The following is a 27,590-nucleotide window of genomic DNA, read 5'->3' as shown; positions in this document are numbered from 1 at the left end:
TAATGATACTAAAACCCTAATCTTAAAGCCAAAAGTGTATAGATGAGATTTTAGAATTTGCAGCCAAAATATTAAAAGCAAGAAAAAGTAAGAAATATGTAAACATTTAAGGTTTATTACAAAACATACCGTTGTTTTTAATATACACAGTTGTTTTTAAGAGTTGTGTAGATACAGTTTGGTCATGGTGACAAGGCCTACACTCCTGTCATTTAGAAGGCTGGGGTAGGAGGGTTACAAGCTGGAGGCTAGCTGGGGTACACTATGACTCTGTCTCCAAAAAAACCCACAAAAGACAATGCTGGACATGGCCACACTTGCCTTTAATGCCAACATTTGGGAGTTGGAAGGAAGAGAATCAGTATAGTTCATGGCTAGCCATAGCTACACAGTGAGTTTGACGCTAGCCTGGGCAACATGAGACTCTGAATAAAATAATAATGAAAAGTAGATCTGGGGCTGGGGAGATGGCTCAGAGGTTAAGAGCACTGGCTGCTTTTCCAGAGGTCCTGAGTTCAATTCCCAGCAACCACATGGTGGCTCACAGCCATCTATAATGAAATCTGGTGCCCTCTTCTGGCGTTCAGGTGTACATGAAGACAGAAGAAAAGAAAAAAAAAAAGTAGAACATCCTCAATTTTCTTTTAAACGCTTATGGATGTTTTGCCTGCATGTATACCTGATGCCTGCAGAGGCCAGAAGAGGGCATCATGTTCCCTGGAGGGTATCTAGTACCCTAGAACTAGAGTTATAAATGGTTGTAAGCTGCCACGTGGGTCCTGAGAATTGAACCCAACTCCTCTGGAAGATTGGTCAGTGCCCTTAACTGCTGAGCCATCTCTACAGGCCCCATTCAATTCTTAATACATAGATACTCAATCTGAGAGAAAATAATGCAACTGAGAGATTTGCTATCAATGCTCACTATTTTGAATTAGTTTGTTTTTGAAGCGCTGGGGATTGCCTAGGGCCTCGCATACGCCAGGATGTTGCTATCACTGAACTTATGTCCTTACTCTGCTTTGTTTTTAATCTTGAGACCAGGGGTCTCACTAAGTTGTCCAGGCTAGCCTTGAATTCCTAATTCTCCTCCTTGGTCTTAAACTCACTCAATATCCCAAGGAGCCGTTGAATGTGTGATCTTCCTGCCTCAACCCCAAGCAGCTTACAGAACTACACCACCATGCCCATAGTTTTCTTTTTTCCTTTGAGACAGTGTCTCACTTTGTAGCCAAGGCAGACTTTAAATTTACAGTCCTTCTCTCTCAGCCTCCCAAGTGCTAGGTTACAGGTATGGAGCTTCAAAGGTTATTAAGAGCCAGGCAGGATAGCACATAACTCAAATCCCAGGATTCAGGAGACAGAGACAGAACCATCTCTGTGATTTCAAGGCCTGCCAGGGATACACAGTGAGACTTTGTCCAAACAACACACACACACACACACACACACACACACACACACACACACACACACCACGAAAGTGAAGCTGCTGTTGATCTCTACATTATTGCAGACTCCAGCTTATTGAGTAGCCTGTATTTTCAGCATCTGGCTATACTGAATTAGCTCTCCATCCAGTGTGATAATGTGTACCTAGGCAGGAGGCACATCCTGGAGGCAAGGTCATCAAGATCTGTTGCCACCCACCCACTCTGAGCAGAGGTTGTCTAGGACACGGAGCTCATCTTCCAAACCTTTGGTTTCCACGGAAGACAATGATCTGGCCCTCCCTCTAGAGTGTGCTGGAACAGAGCAGCCCATCACTAGGAAGTCCGGGTTCTTTTTTTTCTTTTTTCCAGTGGTGGCACACACTTTTTTCAAAAGTATGTATGTATGTATGTATGTATGTATGTATGTATGTATGTATGTATGTGTGTATAGTGTTCTATCTGCATGTATGACTGCAGGCCAGAAGAGAGCACCAGATCTCATTATAGATGGTTGTGAGCCACCATGTGGTTGCTGGGAATTGAACTCAGGACCTCTGGAAGAACAGTCAGTGCTCTTAACCACTGAGCCATCTCTCCAGCCGGGGAGTTCTTAATGAGTCTCTTCAAGTGACAGCCCTGAATTTGCACACTGACCCCATCTAGACTATGCTGATGCTGACGGCTGACTCTAGTAGCCCATCTGTGGGACAGAGTTCCTTCATCATAGCTCTGGGAGCCATTTAGGTTTCCCTCCCACGTTCTTTCTGTCCCTTTTTTTCTTTTTTTGACAAATCTTTTATTATTTACTTTTTTAAAAGATTTATTTTTTTTCTAGGTATATGAGTTGTTTTTCTTGCACATGTCTGCATACCACATGCATGCCTGGTATCCTCTGATGACAAAAGAGGGTGTTGGATTCTCTGGAACTGCAGTTATGGGCATTGTGAGTACATGGGTACTAGGAATCAAACCTGGGTCCTTTGCAAAAACATCAGGTATTCTTGCAAATTGCTGAGCTCACTCACTCACAGCCAAAACTCTGGACTGTATTCACCCAAAACTTCTCCCTGCCTTTTCAGAGAAGCAATCCCAAAGTCATCCCAAGAATACAAAAACCTGGGCCTGGAAGACAGCTCAGTGGATAGCGATGACAGCTGCTTACCTGAAGACCCAACCCACATCAGATCCTGTGATGGCGACTCTTGGCTACCAACCTGCCTACAACTGAGATTAACTAAAATCCAAGTGACTGAGCACACCTGTGAGGGATTTTTTATTATTATTATTATTATTATTGTTATTATTTAAAATCATTTGAAGTAGGAAGATCACTTTTGTTTTGTTTTGTTTTGTTTTGTTTTGTTTTTCGGACAGAGTTTCTCTGTAGCTTTGGAGTCTGGCTGTCCTGGAATCGCTCTGTAGACCAGGCTGGCCTCGAACTCACAGAGATCCACCTGCCTCTGCCTCTGCCTCCTGAGTGCTGGGATTACAGGCATGCGCCGCCACCACCTGGCTGGAAGATCACTTTTAATCTGGATCTTTTGAGGTAGGATGGCACACTCTCCTGGGCTGACAGCTTATATAAAGGACATGGAGGAAGGAAGCTCTCTCTCTGCCTGCTTGCCCTACTCTTGCTGGCAAGGCCATTCCTTCACTGGCACTAAGCCCACTTCTTCAGGATTCCAGTGTCTACTGAAGACCAGCTGAGACATCCAGCTTCATAGACTGAAGTTCTCAGAACTTCATTTACAGGCATCCATTGATGGACTAGCTGGACCATGGCCTGTAAGCCATTCTAGTAAACCACATAAACAGATACATATCTAGTTCCACCAGTTATTTTCCTCTAGAGAACGCTGACTAATCCAGATCCCATGGAGCCACACAGAAGAAGGAAGGAGAGAACCAATTCCTTCAAGTTGCCTGAGACTTCTATCACACGCTGTGCCATGCCCCAGCCCCACGAAATTATAAATAAAAGTAATAAAAATAAATCTTAAAAGAAGCTGGAGATGGCTCACCAGTTAAAAGCAGCTTGCTACTCTTCTGGAGGATGGGAGTTTGGTTCCCAGCACCCATGTGCACCTTAAAACTGCTGTAATTTGAGTACCAGGAGATCTGATCCCTCTTCTGGCTTACACACAGACACACACACACACACACACACACACACCGTATGTATACATAAACAATAAAAATCTTCCATTGTAATTATTATTGTTGTTGTTGTTGTTGTTGTTGTTGTTATTATTACTGTGTATAGGTGTTGAGCCTGCACAAGTCTGTGCACCATATACGTGCTGGGTCCCTGCATAGGCTAGAGGAGAGCAAATCTCTGGAACCAGAGTTATAGATGATTATGAGCTACTGCTATATGGAGACTGGGAATTGAACCCTGATCCTTGGGAAGAGCAGCCGGTACTCATAACTCACCAGCCCCCAAAATCTTGAACGAGGGAAGGAAATAAATGGGTAAAAAGATAAAGTAAGGCATGTACATAAACAGCGAAGCAGACCGAGGAGCCGTCTGTTCAAAGGAGGCATTTAGTTACCTTGAATGAACTCCCTGATCTTCTTTTCTTTGCTCTCAAGCAGTAACCGCACACAGACGGTGGTAAAGTACCGATTAGCTACTTCTTTGTCCCGCAAAACTCTTTGCAAGAGCCTTTCCAGGTGCGCCTGTGTGGTCTGCAGTCCTTGTCGACAGCGAGTGAGATAAGCAATATATGGGGCTCTTTTCCTGAGAGAAAAAAAGTGCTGCTAAACACCGGGTATATACAGCACAGACTTACATATTTCCTTCAGCAACTAAGAGTGTTGCTAACTTTTTAAACAAGTATTCATAGACTGATTTTTACAAGTTGGCACAAGAGGCTGGAGACAAGCACCTTGGGAACTACTGCGTGAACCATGCTGCCAGCTCAAGAAGCAAGCCTCCGTGCATGTTTCTGTGGGTACATCATCAGCACCTAACTTATTACATGCCTCTAAGGTCCTCTGCAGGCTCATTTTGTTTATTATGGAAGCAGTTTCTATGCTTGTAGGACTCCACACTTAACAGAAAATTGGCAGCTGAACAAAATACAAATTATATACACTAAATCATTAAATAACCAATTATTGTTTTGCTTATAGTGTTAGTGTAACAAGATTCCTTAAGACTAGGAGCTTCCACTCTGCCTAAGTGTGGCACTCACATTTCCCCCATACTGGCTAGGGCAATTCCCAAGATTATCTTTGCTTCCCTGACCCTCTGTAGTCTAACACACATTAAAAGAAATATAAGACAGAAGTAATCATCCTGGCCTCCCAGTGGAAGAAAGCCTATTTACCTGCTCTAAAAGATGACTGATTACTGTGTACATGTGAGTGTGAGTGTAGCTGTGTCACAGCATGCATGGAGAGGTCACAGGACATCTTCTGTGAAGTCACTTCTCTCCTTCCACCGTTTTGTGAATTCTGGAGATCTAACTTAGGTTGTCAAGCTTCCATGGCATGTGCCTTTACCCAGTGACATCCTGCAGCTCCATGTATCCTTCTTTTAGAGACAGGATCTCTCACTGAACCTGGAGTCTGCAGCTCTGGCTAGTCAGCAAGCCCCCAGGGTCCACTTGTATCCGTTTCCCCTAAGATGGAGTTACAGATATATACCACATGCCTGGCTTTTGCCTGAGTGCTGGGGAACCAACTCAGGTCCTCATGGTTGCACTTGACTTGCTCAGCCGTTTCCCCATTGTGATCTATTGAGTACCCTGATAAACTTGCCTGAGGATCAGAGGACAGAGCCAGCCACTAGATTAGACATAGAGGCCAGGCAGTGGTGGCACACACCCTTAATCTTATCACTTGGGAGGCAGGGATCTGTCTGGATCTCTGTGAGTTCAAGGCTACACTGGAAACAGAGCCAGGCAGTACTGGCACACACCTTTAATCCCAGTACTGGGAAGCACACACACGCCTTTAATCCCACTGGGAAGTGATATCTGGGCAGAGAAAGGTATATAAGGCATGAGAAAACAGGTACTCACTCTCTTTAGGCTGTGGATTTCATAGAGGTAAAAACTAGTGGCTGACTGTTCTGCTTCTCTGATATCTCTTTCTGCTTTCACCCTGATATCTAGCTCTGGGTTTTTTATTAAAAGACCATCTAAGATTCAAACAACACCCCAACCTCTTCCTTACCTTCTTTTATGTAAAGCTGAAGTAAATTACACTTCTTTATTAGCAAAAACTGTTGATAACAACATTTCTAAATTGTATTGCTTAAAAAGCTCTATCCAAGTAAACATAGTCACGTAGCTTCATTTCTTCAATAAAGACCAACTAAAACAAACAAGGAAAAGCCTCCCTCAAAACAAAGCAACAAGCACCACCAAACACTACTAGCTTGCAGGCAGATCTATAGACTAGCTAGGTTGGGAACAGTACCTGTAGTCTTCAGCAATGGATGCCAGCAGCTTCCTACAAGTCCTGTTGTCAAAGCGGCACACACAACGCATTGTTTCTTGAAGTTGAGCCATTAAGTTCTTATCTTGTAAATTAATTGCTTCAGCTATTTGAACTTTTAAGAAGCATACAATTTCATTGTCTAAAAACAAACAAAAACAAGAGTTCTGTTAAGGTATCCACACCCTCTCAGCATCTGGGATATCAATCCTGCTGTACTGCAAACAATTAGGGCCAAACAATACTGCCATTCTTGGTAAAAATAAATAAACAAATAAATAAATAAACAAACAAACAAACAATCAGAAATCAAAGTACCAGGAGCTGGGGAGACAGCTCAGGGTTAGAAGCCTGTGTTGTCTTCCAGGGGACCAGAGCTCAGATCCCAGCACCCACCCTGTCTGAACTTCAGCTCCAGGGGCTCTGCCACCCACTTCTGGCCTCCGTGAGCACAGAAACACACATGGCAGACACACAGACAAATGTATAAATTTTTAAAAAGAGATCCAAGTACCCTTAAGTGACTTAGGATGAATGTAACATTACATTAGATAATGTGACAACACTGGACCACACGAAATCCCTGTCAGCTGACAGGGAGGGAAGGCAGCTGCTCTTGTTCAAGCTGTGCCTATGGGAGAGAGTGAGGAGGCCCGGGTGCCTTGCCTTCTGGGTCTGTGTGGTCTGGCAATCCGTTCCTTGTTGAATGGGTCAGCACCGGGAAGGCCACCGAGTCCGCAGAACAAAGTGCAAGCCTCAGCTTCTTCTTCACATCTCTGTAAGTACAGGCACACAAATTTTCTCACACAGAAATGAGCACATCCTCAGTCAGAAATGGCCACATCTTACAAATATTTGCATATAAATTAACACGTTAGCTCAGAACTCAAACGAGTCTTTAAGAAAGGATCAGTTTTAACTGACTGACACCTGACTGAGAAGCACAGGCCTCTAGGTCCTGAATGAGAGGATTGGGGGAGCTCACAGCAGGGTGTGGCACAACACAGACACCTAGAGTCGACCTACAAGCTTCCTACCAACCTTTCCACAGATGTCCGTCCTGCTACAGACAAGCCAAAAAAACGAAGAAGCAAACAAAAAACAAAACAAAAACAAGACAAGACAAAACTCACACTTGCTCTGCTCTGCTCTACTGCTTGGAGGTTTTTGGGCTAAGATCTGTGTCTCTAGCTTCCTGCTGCTGCCATTTGGTGGTACAGTCTTCAGGGAGAGGCTGCCTTCCACAGCAACACAGCTCTTCCTACCCACATGAACAGGGATTTCTCCCCCTTATGAGGATCTATGGCCCTTCCGGGTCCTGTGGGGTGGTTTAAAGAAGGGAGTTTGATGCCCTGGAGAAAAACTAGCCATGGGCCCTACCTTAGCAGATTTGTCCCTATTAAATAAATAATTTAGAACTCAAGTTAATGAAACATAATATTCGCCCACTGTCCTGGTTAGCTTTCGGTTGCTGTGATACACACCATGACAAAAGCAACTTGGGAAGAGAGCAGTCTGTTGGGCTCCCATGTCCAGATCACAGTCACTAAGGGAACAGGAGCCAAAGAGGAAAGTTGCTTGCTGGCTTGCCCACGATGGCTTGCTCAGCCTCCCCACCACTTAACGTCTTTTTATTGTTTTAAATTATATGTATGTGTGTGTATCTGTGCACATGAGTGCAGTTTCCTACTGAGGCCAGAAGTGTCAGCTCCCCCTGGAGCTGGTGTAGCAGGTGGGTTCGGGGAATTCAACTTGGGTATGCTGAAGAGCAGTGCACTCTCTTAAGCACTGAGCCACCTTTCCAACTCCCAGCTTGCTTTCTTATACAGTCCAGAACCACTGCCCAGGGGCAGGACTGCCCACAGTGGGCTGGCTGGGCCCGCCCACTTCAACCAGCAATCATGGAAGTGCCTCAAAGACACACCCACTGGCCAATCAGACGGAGGCAGTTCCTCAGTTGGGGCTCCATCTTCCCAGGTGACTCTAGTGTGTGTCAAGTTGACAAAAAACAACCAATACATCTATTTTTACTATGTTACGGTAAAGTCACCTGATTCAGGGAAGTCAGACAGTAAAACTGTCTGCCATTCTCTCCTTAATTTTACTGTAGGAAAAAAATTATGATGCTTCCAAATATTTATGGATAAAATAATGTTTACAGTTTAAAAATAAATCATTGAAAAATAAAAAATAACAATAACTAAAGAGGAAACAAGTGAGGCGCAGGTGCTGTTCGGCGTCCTTCTCTGAGGAAGCAGTAGCTCCTTGCCAAGCTCTGTCAAACGCCAGGCTCCAAAGCCATTTTCTCAAGCACTGTGGGAGGAGGCTGCAGAGAATGGGGAGGATGCCAGGACTGAGCTCAGTGCTCGGTGGGATGAGCCTACAGCTATCCCGGGTTACCTGGCTCCCCGCTGCGCCCACAGGCTGCTGGGGTCACACAGAAGGTGGTACTGCGACTTGTTTAAGTTATTTGGGTAGCCCCTGGGGCATAGGGTGTTGTGGAGCATTACTTTATCTACGCAGAAATGGGTTCTACTTGTTTTCTGTTTTGTTTTGTTTTTGTTTTTTGAGACAGGGTTTTTCTGTGTAGTTTTGGTGCCTGTCCTGGATCTCACTCTGTAGCCCAGGCTGGCCTAGAATTCATAGAGATCCTCCTGGCTCTGCCTCTCGAATGCTGGGATTAAAAGCGTGTGCCACTACTACCTGGCTTTTTTTTTTTAGAGGTGTTATATTTGTTTATGCTGCATTTGTTTAACGATGTAAAGAGGTGGGCGGTGGTGGCGCACGCCTTTAATCCCAGCACTCGGGAGGCAGAGGCAGGCGGATCTCTGTGAGTTCCAGGCCAGCCTGGGCTACCAAGCGAGTTCCAGGAAAGGCACAAAGCTACACAGAGAAACCTTGTCTCACACACACACACACACACACACAAAAAAAAAATTAGCTGACTCAAAAGGATGGAAATGGTGATAAAAAGTCCAAAGCCCAAATGGGAAGCGCTGGAAGAAGGGCAGGGAATGGGAAAAACAATGTAATTATATTTTAATTTAAAAATATTTTTAAAAAGTCCAAACTTGCAAGTCCCGGAAGAAATACCTGTAAGAGAAGGCGGGATCCTGAGGGTGGGCTGCTTGGCTGGCAGAGTCTGGGAGGTCGTCAGCGGAGATGTTCTGTGGTGCTTCGTCACGAGGGGAGCCGTGAGCACTTTCACCATCACCCATGACCTCTACGGAACCCGCCCCCAAAAAGAATACCCCAAGTTAATGTGGAAATCTCTGGTACTAGCAGGCATTCAGAACAACTTAACATTAAGTCAGCTTATCTCAGAATCAGAGTTCTTAGAGAAAGAACATAAATTTCAGACACATAACCAGGCTGTCAACAACAATGGCAATGGGTCAAGACAGCAGAGACAGAGCAGAGAATGGCTATACTTCCTATCCCAGTCCAAAACAGCCAACGCTTCAAGTCACTTCATAAAGCTCACATTCCAAAATCAGAATCACTGAACCACACAACTAGGAGCCTCAACAGCATTTTAGACAACACTCTCACTTTAGAGACACAGACTCCAGCCCAGGCAGAAGACCCCTTGGTCGGCCAAATGCCGGAACAGACCCTCACTCGGGTCTCTTGATTTTCCTCAACAGAGCCCTCCCACCACACCTAAGACTAGCTCACCAACACAGCAAGGCCAGAACTGTATTTCTCACACTGTTAGGTTTTTACTTAGTCAATTAATGCAAGATTGTGTGTGTGTGTGTGTGTGTGTGTGTGTGTGTGTGTGTGTGTGTACATATACATATATGCATAATACACACACACACACACACACACAGTCAAGGGGTATGGGGCTCAGTCAGTATAGCAGAGTGCTTGGTTAGCATGCAGGAAGCCACGGATTCCATCTCTAGCCCCACATAACATGAGTTCAGTAATGCATGCCTGTAATCCTAGCACTTGAAACAGAGGCAAGAAGATCAAGAGTTTAAGGTTGGGGCTGGAGATGGCCCAGAGGCTAAGAGCACTGGCTGCTCTTCCAGAGGACCCAGGTTTGGCTCCCAGCACCCAAACAGTGCCTAACAGCTATCTGTAATTCTAGTCCCAGAAGATCCAATACCCTTTTCTGGCCTGCACAGGTACCGCACACATATGCTACCCATATGCTGCACACACATACATGCAGGCAAAAACACCCATACACATAAAATAAAATTAATTTTAAAAAAGAGAGAATTCAAGGTTATCCACTGTTAGTTAGTTTGATACAAGCCTGTGCTACATGAGACACTGTCTCAAAAAAAGAAGGAAAAAAAAAAAACCAAAAACCTTGTAAGTCAGAAGGAATAAGATGTTCCTAAAAATAATAAAAATACTGTCTAAGAAACTATGACAAAGTGTTAGTAACTGGCAATTCTAAATGTAGGTTTATTATCCTTCACTTACTGTTATTTAAAAGTTCCCCCCCACCCCCCCAAAAAAAAACCAAAAGATTAGATATGATGGCACATGCCTATAATTTTTAGCACTTGGGAAGGAGGATTCTGAGTTCAAGGGCAGCCTGACCTACAGAATGAGACCCTGTCTTACCACCCTACTACCCTGACAAAGAAAAAAACAAAGGAAGAATTCCCCTTGTCCTCTCTTCAGCCTTAGGTATCCTTCTCAGAGCATCATGCTTCTTCTTGCTGAAGATTCTTTAGACAGATTTCGCAAACTGCGTATGTCTTTCTATGCTTTTGCTTCCCTTCATTCACCCTGAGCATTCCATATTTTTACAATAGCTAGTCAGTGCTCCTCTATGAAGAGAGAGAACCCTGTAGAATATCAGTACCAAGCAACAGGAGTGCCTTAGCCCATGCAGGCCACCACAACTCTACTAAAGTCCACAACTACATCAAATCACACTTCTCCAGACAGTAAAAAACAATTCCCTCTCACTAAAACATGCACCAAGTTCCTCTGGGCTATCATCCCAGACTCATCAGATAACCTAAACCATCTGGGGTGGCCAGGGTTAGTGGGCAAGTACAATGGGCCATGCTAATCTGACGAAGGGCCTCTGGAGAGCCTCCTTGAAAGGCTGCTGTAGTCAGGACTGTTGCTATCGCCATGGTAAATGAACAGTTACTGTTAGATGGATCAGGTCTATCACCTGCACTCTCGTCATTTGCCATTGCTCCTTCACTGGGGCTGGTCCGTTTAATGGCATTCCGGTATTTGTCCAGAATATCTTCAGCAACCTGAGCCTGTGCACTGAGCCTAGGGCTGGTCTCGTCTGCAGGGGAAAAGAAAGACAGAGAATTATTTCCCTGGTTTACACCAACCCTGCTGTTAGTATGACACCAGTAGCATACTCCCAAAGGCAGATTAGGAGGTCTGACTAAAAAGGGCACATATCTCAGTGTTATGAGGCGCCATGCAGCTGCCTACTCAATCCCACGGCTAGGGCTAAGAGCCTTCCCAAAGCAGGAAAGCAGGAAGAGCCAGTCCCTCCACCTCAGCACTACTGGACTTCTGCACGACTGTGGGAGTTCAGTGCAGAAAGGGTTCTAAAGCGCTGCTCAAGTCGCAGTAACCATTAATCCATGTTAACATAACTTCTCCAATGGCTTCTTTTTAGGATGGGGACAAACAGAAGAAGAGTCCTGCTGTATAATCCAGGCTAACATTTAACTCATATGTAGGCCAAGGCCTAGCTTTGAGTTTGTGGTTATCCTATCTAAGCCTGCCGAGTGCAGAGAATTGAAGCATGTACCACCACACCAAAAATGAATTTTTATATAATACTTAATCAGATGCCTCCATGCTGAAGGAGAAAAATAATTATTCAAATTTAGACCTAAATCCTTTTTTAATTTGATAAATGGCTTTCTCCATTCTTTCTCTGTGAGTCCCTCTTACATCACCTTTGAAAGCTAACATCCTATTCTCTCACACTCCGTCAGTCCATGACAGTGCAGCTGTTAGGACACAGCACCTCTGTTCATACAACATCGGGATTGCTAGAGAACCCAGGTATTCTAAGGCTAGGATGGTCCATGGGTTGCACAGAAGGCAGCTTGCCTCACTAATGGGACTGTTACCCTGACAACCAAATTAGATATCAAAAGCACTGAGCTAGCTTGCTGTCATGGTACATGCTTGTAACTCCCACACTTGGGAAACGGAAGTAAGAGAATTGTGAATTCAAGGCCAGCCTAGACTATATTGAGACTCTGTCTCAAAAAACCAAGCTAGAGACATAGCTCAGTGATTGAGACTTGCTCAACATTTACAAAGGCCCTGAGTTTTATACCCAGCACCACACACGCACAAGTTAGCCTACAATCCCAAACAGTAGTCATTAATCAACTACTATGGATATTCAATACAAAATAAAGTTCTATAGTGAAACACAAACTTCTGAGACTAAGCTAGGTCAATAGGTGACCAAGCTGTCTACATTCAGAATTCCATTTGTAAAAATTCAAAAATCACATTAAAACCAATACCCATGTATGTATGGCAACAGCAGCTACCATTTATTGCATGGTTACCACATGCCAGTGAACTGTGCTAGGCACCTGTGTGGACACTTGTTCATCAAAAAATTTGCACAGAGAAACACTGGCATCACACATCACAGCAGAGCAAACAGGAGGCATGGAGATTCATGGCCTTTCATCTGCACAAAACAAGGATCTGCTATTCACGTTTCTATAAAATACCTCAAGTTATACAGATGATTCACAAAGTTGTAGTTTTTCTTTTCGGGGGACAGGTCTCACTCTGTTGCCTATGCTGGCCTTGAACTTGCGGCAATTCTCCTGCTCCAGCCTTGTGAGTGCTGGGTCATAGGTGTGAGCACAGCTGACTTCCAAAGTCATTTAATACTGTCTACTATAACAGTGTGTCATGACAAGAGATCCATAATCTCTTGTAAACTTTCTCAAAATATAGGTGGAACCACTGTACAATCTTTTTTAGAAGTATTATTTTTGGTTACAGCTTTAAAAATACTCTTATTCTTTATTTAATATTCTGAGAGTTTTGCCTCATGTGTGCACATGCACTACGTGCACTCCTGGTGCCTGCAGAGACCAGAAGAGGGTTTCAGAGCCCTTGGAACTGGAGTTACAGCTGGCTGGAAGCCAGCATGTGGGTGCTGGGAACTGAACCCAGGTTCTCTACAAGGGCAGCCAGTGCTCCAAACTGCTGACCATCTCTTGAGCTTCACTGGCTATCTTTTGAGAGCTCACTAGGACTGTGAAAAGGGACAGATATAAACTGGCTAAACTCAGTCAGTTAAACTATAAGGTTGCTTATTACCTCTTACTTTAATAAGCTGCTATGCAGGGCTGGGGTAGTTAGCAGGAAACTGCCTGATGGCAAGTGTAAGCCTGGGTTCAGTCCCCAGCATTGTTATACAACATAACGACAACACTGTAGGCACAAAGGTATTTCAGGGAAAACACGGTAGGAAACAATTAAATACGTCAATAGGAAAATAGTTATACTACAGTGTAGTAGAATCAAATCGTTTTACAGCCAGTAAAAATGATTTAAACACCAACTGTACCCAGTAGAAAACTGGAAAGTGATGAAACATGGTAAAGATAAATACAGTCATACAGGTCTGATTCCGTCACAGAAAAGCCACCATGCACAAACACTGTGGAAGACTGCTATAGATCATAAAGTCAGTTGTTGGAGAGGCCAGGCTCATAAGGAACATCTCTTTATAACACTTCAAACTGATTTCACTGTAACCTCCAAGTGAGCATTAGTTAGGATTGGGTTGAGTTTCTCCAATAAGAAAGCTAAGCTTCTTTAATCAGACCTAAAGAAAATGAACTATTTATGAAAAGGAAAAGGGAAAAACAAAAAAAACAAGCAAAAAAAAAAACCCCTTTACTCAGTTTCTAATCTCATCAAGTAAAAAATTTATTGCCCAAAGACCAAACTTAAGAGTTTCTTCAAAGTCCCTAATTAAAGGATGTAATTCAGCTTGTGTACACTGCAGTACTCCCCTTCTGTGTCCTTCTTTTTTCAAGACAGAGTCTCTGGCTGGCCTGGAACTCACTCACTGTGTAGACCAAGCTGGCCTTGAACTCCAGTCTCTGCATCTTCAGTGCTGGATTAAAGGGGTGTGCCAGCATTCTCAGTGAAATTGATGTACTTCTAACAGCAGGAACTGGGACACAGGAAAATACACAAATACACTGCCCAAAAGACATCGTCTTTTCAACTCTTCCCAGCCACACTGGAATGTTCCAGCAAACACAGGCCATATGTGATTTGATTTAATACCCACAGTACCTAGTACAGTTTCTGGCAAGACACAGATAATCAACAAGTATTTGCTGACCGAATAGGACAAGCTGGGCTGCTCTCAACAGGGAATGGTGGCCTATCTACCTGTCTCCTGCTGCTCATACCCTTTATTACAGGAAAGTTACTGTATCAAATAAAGCAGGGCTGCCTGACAGTGGTGGTACACACCTTTAATCCCAGCACTTGGGAGGCAGAGCCAGGCAGATCTCTGTGAGTTTGAGGCCAGCCTGGTCTACAGAGCAAGATCCAAGACAGGCACCAAAAGTACACAGAGAAACCCTGTCTCGGAAAAAAAAAAAAAAAACAATAAATAAATAAACAAACTAATTGATAAAGCAGGGCTGTATAAACTGAAATATGGGTACACTTGTCATGTACAACTAGACATGAGAACATGCATCAAAATGGATGCTCCATGTTCTTAAGACCTATTCTACTTTTTTTCCCTTTGGCTTTTCAAGACAGGATTCTGGCTGTCCTGGAACTCACTCTGTAGACCAGGCTGGCCTCAAATTCACAGAGATTCACCTGCCTCTGCCTCCCAAGTGCTGGGAATTAAAGGTGTGTGCCATCACCACCCAGCTGAACTACTCCATTTTAAATTAAAAAGCTTCATTATAACTTAGTAGGGTGGGAAGATAGCACATCTTAAAAATTAAGATAAGAAAAAAGGAAGTGAGAAGTGACCTTCCCTCTAGATGCTCTACAGATTCTAAGGCTCAATGTACAGATATCAAATTCAAACCTGGTCATCTATGCTAGCGCTGGCGCTCTGCCTGAAGGTACCAAAGCAGCTGTGGGATTTGGGTGTTGGATAAGGAAGACCCTAAAGCTCTGCCATGGGTGAAAGAGCAGTTATAACGGTTCAAGCTGTGAAAAAATTAGTGACGCCTTTAACTTTTACTACAATGGTTGGCATTTGTGATACTGTTTGAACAAATACTTTAATCATGAAAAAAAATAAAATGATGAGATAAAACAACACTTCACTGTGAGCCTGAATAAACTACAGCAAACTATAGATGGAAATAAATTTAGTATCCTACGATCAGCGTTAGAGAAAGCCATCCAACCAATGGTCCAGAGAGATGGCATGCAGAGCACTAGAGCAGCGCCACACGCTCCAACAGTCCCGTGGCATCATCCCTGGGTGGTGAGCTGTCAGGCAGGCCTTGTCAGAAACAGGTTATGGTAATGAGGATGGTGATGGTAGTGGTGGTCTGCAGGAAGAGCACACCGAGACCCACTGTGGCCCCTCGGGGGAACCACAGAGCCATGAAGAACATACTCCCCACCGTACACACACAGACACACTCTTCTAAAAAGGTAACGCTTATGGCATCCAAGAAAAAGTGTTATGAAATATGTGCTCTGGGAATGAAGGAGCCAGGAAGCCCATGGGTCTACAAACCTGTGAGTGTTGAGAATCTGTCAGGCCCCAGATCATCTTTGTCTTTTTCTTGTTTTTCTTTCTTTCTAAATGGTATAGGAGCTGGAAATTAAATAAAGTCAGTAGTGTGACATATAACATACTGCACTCCTCGGAAGTTAACTGGTGTGCCAACATTTCTAAGTGCAAGGAGGTTGAAATTTTAAAAGCTAAGAAATCCCTAGCGTCAACTGATAATCATTCTTAGAATAGCATCAAAGGTTCTTATATTTTTGGTTGTGAGCCTAGCCTTTAACGGCTGAGCCATCTCTCCAGCCCAGCATCAAAAGTTCTTAAGGAAGCTTTCAGAATCTACTGTGGAGTCATCTGCCATAAAAAGAATGATTCATGAGGATCCACTGAGAAATCAAAGCCATGGTCTCTTAACCTCGCCAAGAGAGAACCTCAGAGTCCCTAGCTCACTCACTCCTTCCCATTATGTGGGCTTGAGCACAGCCAGAAGCAGGTCTCAGCTCCCGAGTGTGGAGCATGGGAAAAGGCCCCATGGAAGTGGTCTCCAACTTTTGAGTGATCTCTTCTTCCAGGAAGAGACATTTTTGCCAACTCAATCAATGCCAGGCTATTCACTAAAAATAAATGTATACAACTACCTTCCAAAATAGACATCTGTAGGGCACCTAGACATGAAAAGCTTAGATTTGTTCCAGGAACATCAAAGTGACTCAGTTAACACTAACAATAGCATGCCGATAGTCCTCCATGTTTACTGACAATGACTGGCATGATTTCCATGTAGGACACCACTGCCACTTCCACAAAGAACAGGACATCTTAAAGCCCTGCCAGAGCATTCTTCTCAGTGAAAGCATCTCTACACTTCCACGCAACTAGAAACAGGCTCAGCAACATCACAGAGACATGGCGAGACTTGAGACTCTAAAGTTTCATGAGATTACCTTTAGGCATAGCTGACACGAAGCGCTTTCTCCACCAAGGCCTGCTCCTGTCTGATCTCTCATCATCACTGTCCTTGCGCTCTTCAGCCTGCAGAGAGAGTCTGATGCTTTATTTTGAGTTCAGCAGCAAGGTAAGTTGCTATGAAAAGGATTTCAGTAAGTCTGTATGCCAATCCTATTTGCCTTAAAACAAAGCTATTCTTTTGGAGGTGTTAGCGGGGAGGAGAATGGTGCTAGGGATGGAACTCAGGGCACCCTTCCACTAAGCCACATTCCCAGCACAGAAAACTACTAATGCCTGCCAGACACCCTCTGGAATGTGGAAGAATACCCTTCAGGTCAGGCTGATGTGTATGAGGGTAGGCGCTTTCTCTAAACTGCTAGGAAACCATGGGTCTAACATGGGTCCCCAGGAACACCTATAAAGGAAGTCTAAGAGCTTCCTTCTAGGTAAAGATCACTGAGAGAAACAAGTGCTTAGCAGGTACCAGCTCTGGGTTCAGTCCTCAGCACAAAAGCAAAGCAAAACAAAAGAGGTGACTGTAAGTAAACGCAGTGCAGTGCATTCTAATGAGGGCAGAGGGTGTGGTGCAGCAATAGCAATCTGGTGGTGTGTTAGAACCCAGCCTGAGAACAGATCCCTCCATCCTCTCAGCTGCCTGAGAAAATGGCTCCTGTTGGGGGGGGGGGGGGAGTTGTTAGTTACTGTTTTGAGACAGGGTCTCAATCTGTAGCCCAGGATGACCTCTTCCTCAGCAATACTCCTACCTCAGCCTCCCAATTACTGGAATGTAGGCATGAGCTACCATGCTCAGCTCTTAAGTCCTTTTTCCCCCACTTTTGCTAAGTCTCACTGTGTAATCCCTGGCTGTCCTAGAACTCACTTTGTAGACCAGGCTGGCCTTGAACTCACAGAGATCCACCTGTCTCTGCCTCCCGAGTGCTGGGATTATACAGGCTGTCCTAAGTCCTTTTTATAGATGAGAAACATGAAGCTAAATGAGACGATACTCCTCAAGGTCCACAGCATACATATGGCCCAGCTGCCCATCAAACCTCGACCTGCCCAGTCTCTGATACAGTTACCATCAACTCTGTTCACACTGCAGGGCAGGGCAGTAACTATTTCTAGCCTAATGTGACCACAGAAGTCTCTTAGTTTCCATCTTTTCATGTACTGAATTGGCTTGTTGGAGCAGGTGCCTATTCTCTGCCCACCAGTCCACTCTTATTCTGTACTTTCTTCTCTGCAATTAATTATCTTTATTTCTACTTAGAAGGAAATATTTCTTCAAAGGCTTCGTGTGAATGGAGAAGATAAAATTACTACTAAAACCACTTAACAATAGGTAATTTCTCCAATCAGAGAGGTCAGGGTTTATGTGGCAGGAAAGTTAGAGGGGAGGCTTGAATGTTTATCTACATGTTTATACACCTGAGGAATAACAAAAGCAGGTTTCTCACCATGGGGAATTAAAGTGTGGGAGTGGGAGGGAAGCAGAGTAAACTGTTTTTTCTAGACCGAAACTGAATCCTCGGTATCCAGTCACTGTTTTCTCTATGCCGAGAAAGACAGCTAAAGCAGAAACGGAGGTAACTGTACACATCTACAGACACACAAATACTCCCTAGTCCTATCCCTTGCAGGGTCTGAGAGCAGTAACGTGCATTCCACAGAAGTAAGTTCTGACTCACCTCAACTTCTAAAAACTAGTTTGACCTAAAGCACCTAAAGACCCCTGGAGAAAAAGCTAACTTCAGGAATAGACAGAGAATACACCATAGGAGCTGGCGGTTAGAGTACCGGCTGCTCTCCTAGTGGACCAGGTTCCATTCCCAAAACTCATACGTTGGCTCACAACCATTTGTAACTCTAGGCCTAAGGGACCTGATGCCCCATTCTGGTCTCTGCAGGTGCTGTAAGTACACGGTACACAGACAAACATTTGGACAAACACTCATACACATAAAGTAAAAATAATCTCAAAACAATTAAAGGGAAGAAAATTGGCCAGACAAAACTGAACCGTGGGCAGAGTGAAAGTGTGAAAGGCCTGGTGACAAGCGACACACACACTGTGGAGTCCTGCTGCTATAGATACAGATGAATCAGGCCCAGTGGCTCACTTGTACCACAAGTTCAAGATCACTGGTCTATATAATGAGTTCCAGGTCACATAATGAATCCTGTCTCAAAAAACAAGAACAACAACAAACCAACAAACCAAATTAAAAGAATGTAATGCTGGCAACGGGGGGTGGTTGGGGGAGCATTTCAGAGTGCTGATGGGGGCCACATGCAGGACAATGTGTTCTCGTTGGAAACTTACTACTAACCCAACAGAGAGAGGAAGAAGCATGTGGGAAGCTTACTCTTAAGTGAGGAAGAAGTGTTTTGTCTTCCCAATGCTCTGACTTTCACATAAAAACCGACACACCTGATTTAACCATCTCTGACTGTGAGTCAGTCCTAGGTGTCCTTAGACACAAAACTGCTTAGAGAAAAGTTGTTGCAAAAGGCAAGACTATTACAGAACCAAGTTGTACTGCATCTATCCGATGATGACTAGACTGACTTTTTTTTCCTTTTTTTGAGACAGGGTTTCTCTGTGTAGTCCTGGATGTCCTGGAACTCCCCCTGTAGACCAGGCTGGCCTCAAACTCACAGAGATCCACCTGCCTCTGCCTCCCAAATGTTGAGATTAAAGGTGTGCACCACCACGGCCCAGCATGACAGATCATTTTTAATCATGACCACAGTCATCCTTAATCTTGAGTTCACAGTCCATGGTTCATTTCAGACATCATGGGAACCCTTCAGATAGAACACTGACCTGGCCATGATATGAAAACTCTACATGGCTAGTGTCCCATACCTCTCCTCTTGAAGAGTCCTTACTCGGGGAAGAAGATGACGAGTGAGGTGCAGCCACCAAAGAAGTAGCACCGGTGGCAGCAGCTGGCGGGAGCTCATCATTTCCTGGACGGCGGTTCCAGCTGGGGTCGCTCATGGGCCGCCGGACAGAAGACACTATGTCAGAGCTCCGGCTGCGAACCAGTCTCTCGGGGTAAGAGTGCCTCTGCCTGAATGCCTCCATTTCAGCTGCAGTTAAGACGTGAGAACCAAAGTTGGGCAGCCTGGCCTCATTTCCTCCCACTGCTCCTTCCAAGATTGGTGGATCCGGGGGCGGATGTGAGGGCCGGGCATAGTGAACCTTCGGCCTTACCACAGCAGAGGCCCCTGTAACACAGTGAAGAAGCTTTGTAGACCAGACACAACTACTCAACAAAGGCACTAGTCAAAGGTTTGTGTATCCTGCCTCTGTTGATGACAAGAGTCCACAAGCTTACCATCATGTGAAGCCAGCGGGTCAAACATGGCAAGTAGAGACTCTGACTGAGAAGGAGGAGAGGTCAGCTGGTGGGGGCCTAAAACAGGAGGCAAACCATGAGATCAAACTAATGCAGACAGCGTGTCATCCCACACTGACAGAGGCACTGGTACTCTTCCAGTTTTTCTCTCTTGATTAGTTAGCACTTGAGAAGCATACCATAAATAAAAGAAACAAAGGAGTATCAAATTCTGATTACCCCACCCGGTGGTGATGGCCCATGCCTTTAATCCCAGCACCTGGGAGGCAGAGGCAGGAGGCTTGAACTCTGAGTTCAAGACTAGCCTGGTCTACAGAATGAGTTCCAGGACAACCAGGGCTACAGAGAAACTCTATTTGGAAAAAAACAAAGAAAAACAAAAAGCAAAAAAATTACCCCACATTTTAATCTGCATGTAAGGATTTTCACTACATGTAGAGGGTACAACATCCATATGCTGATTAACATGATAGACAAATACAGATGCTGTTATGTTAGTTCGAAGAACACAACCACGAGACTGCAACTGTATTTTTCATAATGGCTCAAGCTCTCAGAGACTCACCTCCCCCACCTACAAAAACAAGCAATACTATCTAAAGAAGAGAAAATTAGAGAACTGTGAATTTGGAAAGTGTAATATTGCTTTCAGCAAATGACTTGATTTTAAAAACTATAACTTCTAAATGTACTGTTTTAGGCTACAGAGTCCCCACTCCCCAAAAGATAACTACTTTAAGCATGTCTTAACACAACTTGAAATATTAAAATAGATAAATATACAGAGACTAAAACTTTCTCCATTCATAAATTTCCTTATTTCAAATTTGGAATATGAGCATTTAATGCCTGAAGCACACAGTGACAAGCTATGCTTGATTGCTGTACTAACTGATGAAATACCAGCAGGATATGATCTTTGTTGTTAGTGCTTTGTTGTGTTTTTTTTTTTTTTTACATTACTTACTTTTGTTTTGTGTGTATGAGTGTTTTGCCTGTGTGTATGTCTGTGTATGCATGCAGTGCCAACAGAAGCCAGAAGAGGACACTGGATCCTCTTGGACTTGAGCCAGAGATACTTGTTAGCTACTATGTGGGAGCTGAAGGTCTAGCTCCTCTGGAAGGGCAATCAGTGGTCTTAACCACTGAGCCATCTCCCCACTTTGGGTTTTGTGAGACAGGATCCCAATGTAGCCCTGGCCGACCTGGAACTCATTATGTAGACCAGGCAAGTCTCAAACTCATAGAGATCCACCTCCCGAGTGCTGAGATTATAAGGCAAGTTTCACCAGGTCAGGCTGTGATATGATCATTTTAAAAAGCCATTCTCTCTCCCACTACTTACCATGGGCTATGTCATCCATGTCTGGACTAGTTACAGAATCTTTACCCCCAAAATCAGAGCTGCACTCAGATCTCAGGTCTTCAATCTTATTGGGAATATCCTCTGATGTAGCACTTATACCTTTGAAAATACAGCAAAAACAAATAAGTAAATAAATAAACTGCAAGAAGAACAGAGTAGTTACACAAAATTATATGAAGTTTGGAGAAATTCTTTCTCAAACTTTATATATATATACTTATCTTACTTCATACAACATAATCAGAATTACCATGGTATACCTAAATGTCGTAGCAGAAACTACCAACGCCACCAAGAGTTGTAGAGGAACAGCTCATCCGCTGTTTCAACATGCTGTAAAAGCCACATATTAAATTCTCAAAGGTTATGGAGGCATAGAATTAATTTTGTTCCCTGGATACTACTGAGCTTTTAAATAAAACATCTCTCTTGGGGATGGAGATGCAGCTCAGTGATAGAGAACTTGACTAACATGTTCAACAGCTAGTACCATCCCATAAAACAACAACAAAGCCCATTATCTCATTGGCAACACTTTATAAATATAGAGCAGGGATGCCTTCAAATTCCTAGTCCTTAAAACAGACAGACATACCGGACACAGCACTGAGGCCTGGTGTGCTGGGGCGGGAACTGACCTCCCTGACATCCGTATCATCAGACGTGCTGCCTAGTCCAGAACAGCTCTCCAGCTCCTGGAGGCGCTCCTCCTGTTTCAAGTCTGGAGCCTCTAAACAGAAAACAGGAAGAGTCACCTAGTGATTCAGTGAGCATGAAAATTTCAGCATTTGTGACTCAAACATACAAGCTCTTAGGGTGTAAAGAGATTTCTAAGTCTCAGCTACTAAGCAAAGCTAGTTAGATCAGGATTTAAAGAAAGCAAGGTTATGATTTTCCCTTAATATAAGTCACTTTGTTTTTTACAGATGATAACTATTCTAGACTTCTCTAAAAAAAGAAAGAAATAACATGCAAACTGTATAAAAAAGCACAGAATAGCTTAGCATTGCATCAATCTGTCTAAATTTTAATGTTTTCAAAAGCACTTTAAGGGCTGGAGATGGCTCAGCAGTTAAGAGCACTGGCTGCTCTTCCAGAGGTCCTGAGTTCAATTCCCAGCACATGGTGACTCACAATAATCTATAATGGGATCTGATGCCCTCTTCTGGTGTGCATGAAGACACAGCATTCATGTACATGAAATACAAAAGTAAGTACATCTAAAAACAAAAAAAAAAATGAGTTCATTGTGAAGCTCAAAACCACATTTGGGCTGGAGGAATGGCTTAGAACTTAAGACCACTGGCTGCTCTTCCAGAGGTCCTGAGTTCAATTCCCAGCACCCACATGATGGCTCACAACCATCTATAATGAGATCTGGTGCCCTCTCCTGGTGTGCAGGCATACATGTAGGCAGAACACCATATATATAGTAAAAAAGTAAATCTTTTAATAAAAAAAAAAAAAAGAGCACTTTAAGATGGGCATGATGGCAGACACCACGGATCTTAGCACTCAGAAGGCAGAGGCAGGAGGATCTCTGGGAGTTTGAAGCCAGCCTGATCTACAGAGCAAGTTCTGGGGAAAGCCTGAGCTATATGGAAAGATCCTGTCTTAAACCATCCCCAAAAAGAAAGAAAAGGAAAAATAATTTCTTCGCTTAATCACTTATCAACTGGCTTTTTGAGAAGGAGTCTTACTACACAGTACAATTATAGGTAGGTGCCACCAAATTAAGTCTCCTTTAAGAGACTGGAGAGATGGCTCAGCAGTTAAGAGCCCTTGCTGCTCTTACAGGGAACCTGTGCTCAGTTCCCAGCACCCACATGGCAGCTCACAAACGGCTGTAACTCCAGTCCCAGGGGATCTGATGCATACGAGCACTCAGGAATCTAGAATAAATTAGGGCTGGAGAGACGGCTCAGTGGTGAATAGTGTCTGCTGTTCTTCAGAGGCTGGCACCCACATTAGACCATTCATATTTGCCTATAACTCCAGACTCCAGCTTCAAGAAACCCAATAACCTGTGGGTACCTTCAATTACATGTGCACACACCTACAGACAGACACCTACATAAACATGTAACTTTAAAAATTATTTTTATCTCAGACATCCCTTAAAAGGGACACGTCATTCCCAAGGTTAAATTTACACTTATTTACTGTATGCGCAAACATGTGCATGTGTGCATGCATGCGTGGGTGCGTGTTCTCTTTTAGGAACCAGTTCTCTCCACTCAGGTCATCAGGTGTGGCTGCAAGCACCCTTATTCATTAAGCTGTCTCACTTGCCACCCAGGGATAAATGTAAGGCTGTTGACTAGGAACTCAAATGTGCAGTCTGAGCTGGGCTGATAATCTCATCCTGGGATGAACTGGTGAAAGATATCAAATACATCACACACACAACACTCTGATGAGTTCAAACAATTACTTCAAATATAACTTAACAGACTGAGAAAGCACTTGCTATGTATTATTTATTATTATTATATTGTTGTTGCTTTGTTTTTCGTAGACAGGGTCTCTCTGTGTAGCCCTAGGAATAAAGGCCTGCACCACATCGCCCGGTAGGACTTACTATGGTCATCAGTGCTAAGTAACAATAAACTTTGCCGTGATGAAAAGAAAATTTTCTACTTGAAATTTAACAATATGATTTTCTGATTCATATACTTGAATCACTGGGTGCTGTGGTAAATGCCTGAAATTCTAGTACTTATAGACAGAGGCAGAGGATTTTGAATTCAAAGTCAGCCTGGGCCAGATGTCTCAAAAAACAAAACAAAACAAATAAAAGTATATCATTTGGCAAAATATATCTAATACAGAAATTAAGATACCTTACACACTAAAATATGCAAAGGAAAAAGCAAACAATGACAGCATACTAACCTGAGTCACTTGGCAATACCTCTACGCTCCAAGCTTCACTTGTGGTCTCTGATATGGTAGAGCCAGTGCAAGGGTCAAGGAGAACTGACCCTGAACCTGGGAGGCACAGCAAACTGCCTAACACGTTCTCTGCTGCTGCACCTGGACAAGCAGTGGGGGTGAACATTAAAGTGTCTGAGAGCAGTGGACAATCACTGATAAACAAAATCTTTAGCAATAAGAGAGTGGCCAAAGAAGGAATTATTCCATTTAAACGTGATACTAAAAACACAAAGTTCCCAGCTGAATACATTTCATTCATTTATAAAAACAATTTATATTTACTTTATACGCATATGTGTGCCTGAGTTATGTGCACCACATGCATATAGGAGCCGGAGCAGATCAGAAGAGACATCAAATACCTGGAACTAGAGTTACAGATAGCTGAGAGTCACCGTGTGGGTGCTGGGAACTGACCCCAGATCCTCTCCTCTGCAAGAGCAGTAAATGTAGTGCTCTTAACTGCTGAGCCATCCCTCCAGTCCCACAATCTCCTTTTCATTAAGTTCCTTCTGCTTACCTTTGACCCTCCACAGGGAAAACACATTGTTAGATTCATGGCAACTTGTTTTCGTTATAGTTTTTCAGAAAATCTTATATATGTCCTTGATATCTTTTTTACCTTTATAAAATTTACATTCCCACAGGGACTACAAAACTCCAGAGAATTTAACCACAGAAAATTATATTAGCCAAATATGTTTTCTTCTGGCATATTAGCAATAAGTTCAGAGCAATAAATTTGCAAGAGACTACACAGCTCCTTCATAGCATTCAGCCAATTGCAAACACTGCTTGTGGCCAAGGACAATACTACACTGGCATCCAGAACAAAGTAATGCAAAACCAATTGAGAAATCTCTACACGCTACTAAAACACACAAGTGGAAGGAACAAAATATTACTGTATACCTGTGTTTAATATACTCAAAATGAGGAGAGATGGCTCAGCAGTTAAAATACTGGCTGCTTTTTCAGGAGAGTTTGGATCAATTCCCAGCACCCACATGGCAGCTCACAAATAGCTGTAACTCCAGTGCCAGAGTATCTAACACCCTCTTCTGACCTCCACAGTTACCGCACATAAGTGGTACACAGACATAATAAGGGTGGGAATTCTATACTACATCTGATTTAACCTAATAAAAGAATAATTCTGGGGCTGGAGGGATGGCTCAGAGGTTAAGAGCCCTGGTTATTCATTCAGAGGACCCGGGTTCAATTCCCAGCATCCACATGGCAGCTCACATCTGTCAGTTCCAGAGGACCTAACACCCGCACAGACATGCATGTAGGCAAAACACCAATGCACATAAGATAGAAATAAAACCATATATATATAGAGAGAGAGATATGAAGAAAAAACATTCTCTTTTGGATCATGAAAAAGTTTTGAGACTAGTTCAAAATAAAAGCTGCCTTTTACAGACATAACTGCAAACAAGGCCTGGATAGAGAGATGCTCAGTATTAAGAGCATTTGTTGCACTTGTAGAGGACCCAGGTTCAGTTCCAGAGCACCCACATAGTGGTTCACAAACATCTTTAACTCCACTTCCAGGGGATCTAAGGCCCACTTTTGGCCTCTGCGGGTATCAGGTACACATGCAGTACCTATGCATACATGCAGACACTCATACACATGAAATACAAATAAAAGGAAAAAGGATGTCTGGAGCTTGTCTAAGCATGATGGGGAAGGGGAACAAGGGAAAAATGGAAAAACAAAACTGGCCATGTGTGTCTGATTGCTGAAGCTCAGGGCCAAGTACAGTGAGTTCCCAACATCCTCTGTTGTCTGGTTGGTATTTTCCATGGTTTAAAAAGAAAATGAAGATAGTGATTAAAAGGCTGTATGAATCTTTCAAAAGTCACAAAACAGTATTCTAAAAAAAGTAGGTCTTAAATGTCATAACACAATAAACTGACATTTTATAAAAGGAAAAACTGGTTACCCTATGGAACAGAATTAGTCCTTCTCGAAATGAGTTCATTTCACTGTTTTCTATGGTTTTTGTAGCGCTTGGGGATGGTTCCTGGTAGGCTAGTGTTCCACTGACAGCTACACCTCCAGCCCTCCTTTGAGAGGCTTCAGTATTCTATTAGTCCATATTTTCTAAAATAATTTATTTATTTTTATTTTATGTGCATTGGTGTTTTGCCTACATGTATGTTTGTGTAAGGGTGCCAGGTCCCCTGGAACTAGACAGTTGTGAGCCGCCATGTGGTTGCTGGGAATTGAACACAGGACCTCTGGAAGATCAGCCAGTGCTCTTAACTTCTGAGCCATGTCTCCAGCCCCTATTAGTCCACATTTTATGGCTACAGTCTGTAAAAACCTTCATTTTAAGGTAAGGTTTTTAGTCTCAAAAAGACAATAAGCTAATCACAATCTGAGAATACATACTTTGCCCCAAAGGTAAGACTTGACATGAACTAACTCAAAGTGTTCATCTGTAGGGCTTTCCTTGTTCTTCAAGACAGTTTGTTTGTGTAGCTTTGGCTGTCCCGGAATTCTTTCTGTAGATCAAGCCAGCCTCAAACTCACAGAGTTCACCTGCCTCTGTCTCCCAAGAACTGGGATAAACTTGAACTTTTGTTTTTTCAAAAAAAACCCTGTGTATTAAAACTGTGTTAAAAGACATAGCACACACACACAGGTCAGAGGACAACTTATGGGAGACAGTTCTCTCCTTCCCTCTACAGATCCTAGGGATCTGAGTCAGCTCATGAGACTTAGCAGCAAGGGCCTTTCCCAGTTCCGCCATTTCACCAGTGTGGTGGAGAAGAACACAGACGGTAGGTAACACATGTCTACTTAGATTAGGTACTGAATGCCTTGCTCCATATGAAGACTAGCCACCCAGGCAGTGCTCAGAGCCCTAACCCTAACCCTCCCATGAAGAAGAAATGGATAGGTCACCTACACAGCTCTTCATTCCAAGAGGCCTTGAACATCAGTTACCTGCAATCTCTTGCAAACGATCTTCATCAACGTTTGGGTCAAAGTCACTTCCAAGGACATCAGTGCTCCAGGTCTCACTCACTGTCTCTGATATGTCCCTATCATCTGTTAGTCCCATCATGTCACGAATCTCAAACTTCCTCAGTTTATCATCAAGATTATCTTGGGTTGTAGCTATCAAAAACAAATTTAAGCATTTTAAAAATGGTGACACAGCTACAATTTCTTGGTTGACCTGACAGAATTCTGTCTTTAAACTTCAAGTTATTCATTTTATCACTAATAAGCACACATTCCAGCCTGCTCCCTCTGATCAATTCACCCCAGCTAAGATTAGCAGAGATCCCCACCTAACCACTGCTGACAGGAGATAGAGAAGAAGTCTAAATGAGAAGAACTAACCCACAAGTAGG

The 27,590-nt window shown here is 43.4% G+C and overlaps 1 protein-coding gene across 8 annotated transcripts in view; it reads right to left on the bottom strand.

Annotated features, from left to right (window-relative positions):
- Gapvd1 (GTPase activating protein and VPS9 domains 1) overlaps nucleotides 1-27,590 on the bottom strand; it is a 77,148-nt gene that overhangs the window by 5,715 nt on the left and 43,843 nt on the right. For 5 of the 8 annotated variants that reach the window (XM_036183711.1, XM_036183713.1, XM_036183714.1 and 2 more), the window contains 13 exons: nucleotides 27,178-27,351; nucleotides 24,172-24,312; nucleotides 21,872-22,006; nucleotides 21,256-21,375; nucleotides 19,890-19,967; nucleotides 19,415-19,779; nucleotides 16,539-16,626; nucleotides 15,604-15,684; nucleotides 11,032-11,154; nucleotides 8,973-9,102; nucleotides 6,546-6,655; nucleotides 5,862-6,021; nucleotides 3,986-4,173 (listed from right to left, as the gene is read on the bottom strand). In XM_036183711.1, coding sequence (XP_036039604.1) covers nucleotides 3,986-4,173; nucleotides 5,862-6,021; nucleotides 6,546-6,655; nucleotides 8,973-9,102; nucleotides 11,032-11,154; nucleotides 15,604-15,684; nucleotides 16,539-16,626; nucleotides 19,415-19,779; nucleotides 19,890-19,967; nucleotides 21,256-21,375; nucleotides 21,872-22,006; nucleotides 24,172-24,312; nucleotides 27,178-27,351 — 1,893 coding nt within the window. The remainder of the gene's footprint in view (nucleotides 1-3,985; nucleotides 4,174-5,861; nucleotides 6,022-6,545; nucleotides 6,656-8,972; nucleotides 9,103-11,031; nucleotides 11,155-15,603; nucleotides 15,685-16,538; nucleotides 16,627-19,414; nucleotides 19,780-19,889; nucleotides 19,968-21,255; nucleotides 21,376-21,871; nucleotides 22,007-24,171; nucleotides 24,313-27,177; nucleotides 27,352-27,590) is intronic. The other 3 variants (XM_036183715.1, XM_036183717.1, XM_036183720.1) reach the window with 1 other exon arrangement.

Source organism: Onychomys torridus, chromosome 4 (genome assembly GCF_903995425.1).
Source record: "Onychomys torridus chromosome 4, mOncTor1.1, whole genome shotgun sequence".
Taxonomy (NCBI): domain Eukaryota; kingdom Metazoa; phylum Chordata; class Mammalia; order Rodentia; family Cricetidae; genus Onychomys; species Onychomys torridus.
The sequence above is the reverse complement of the archived record's forward strand: the minus strand, read 5'-3'. Positions and strand labels throughout refer to the sequence as shown.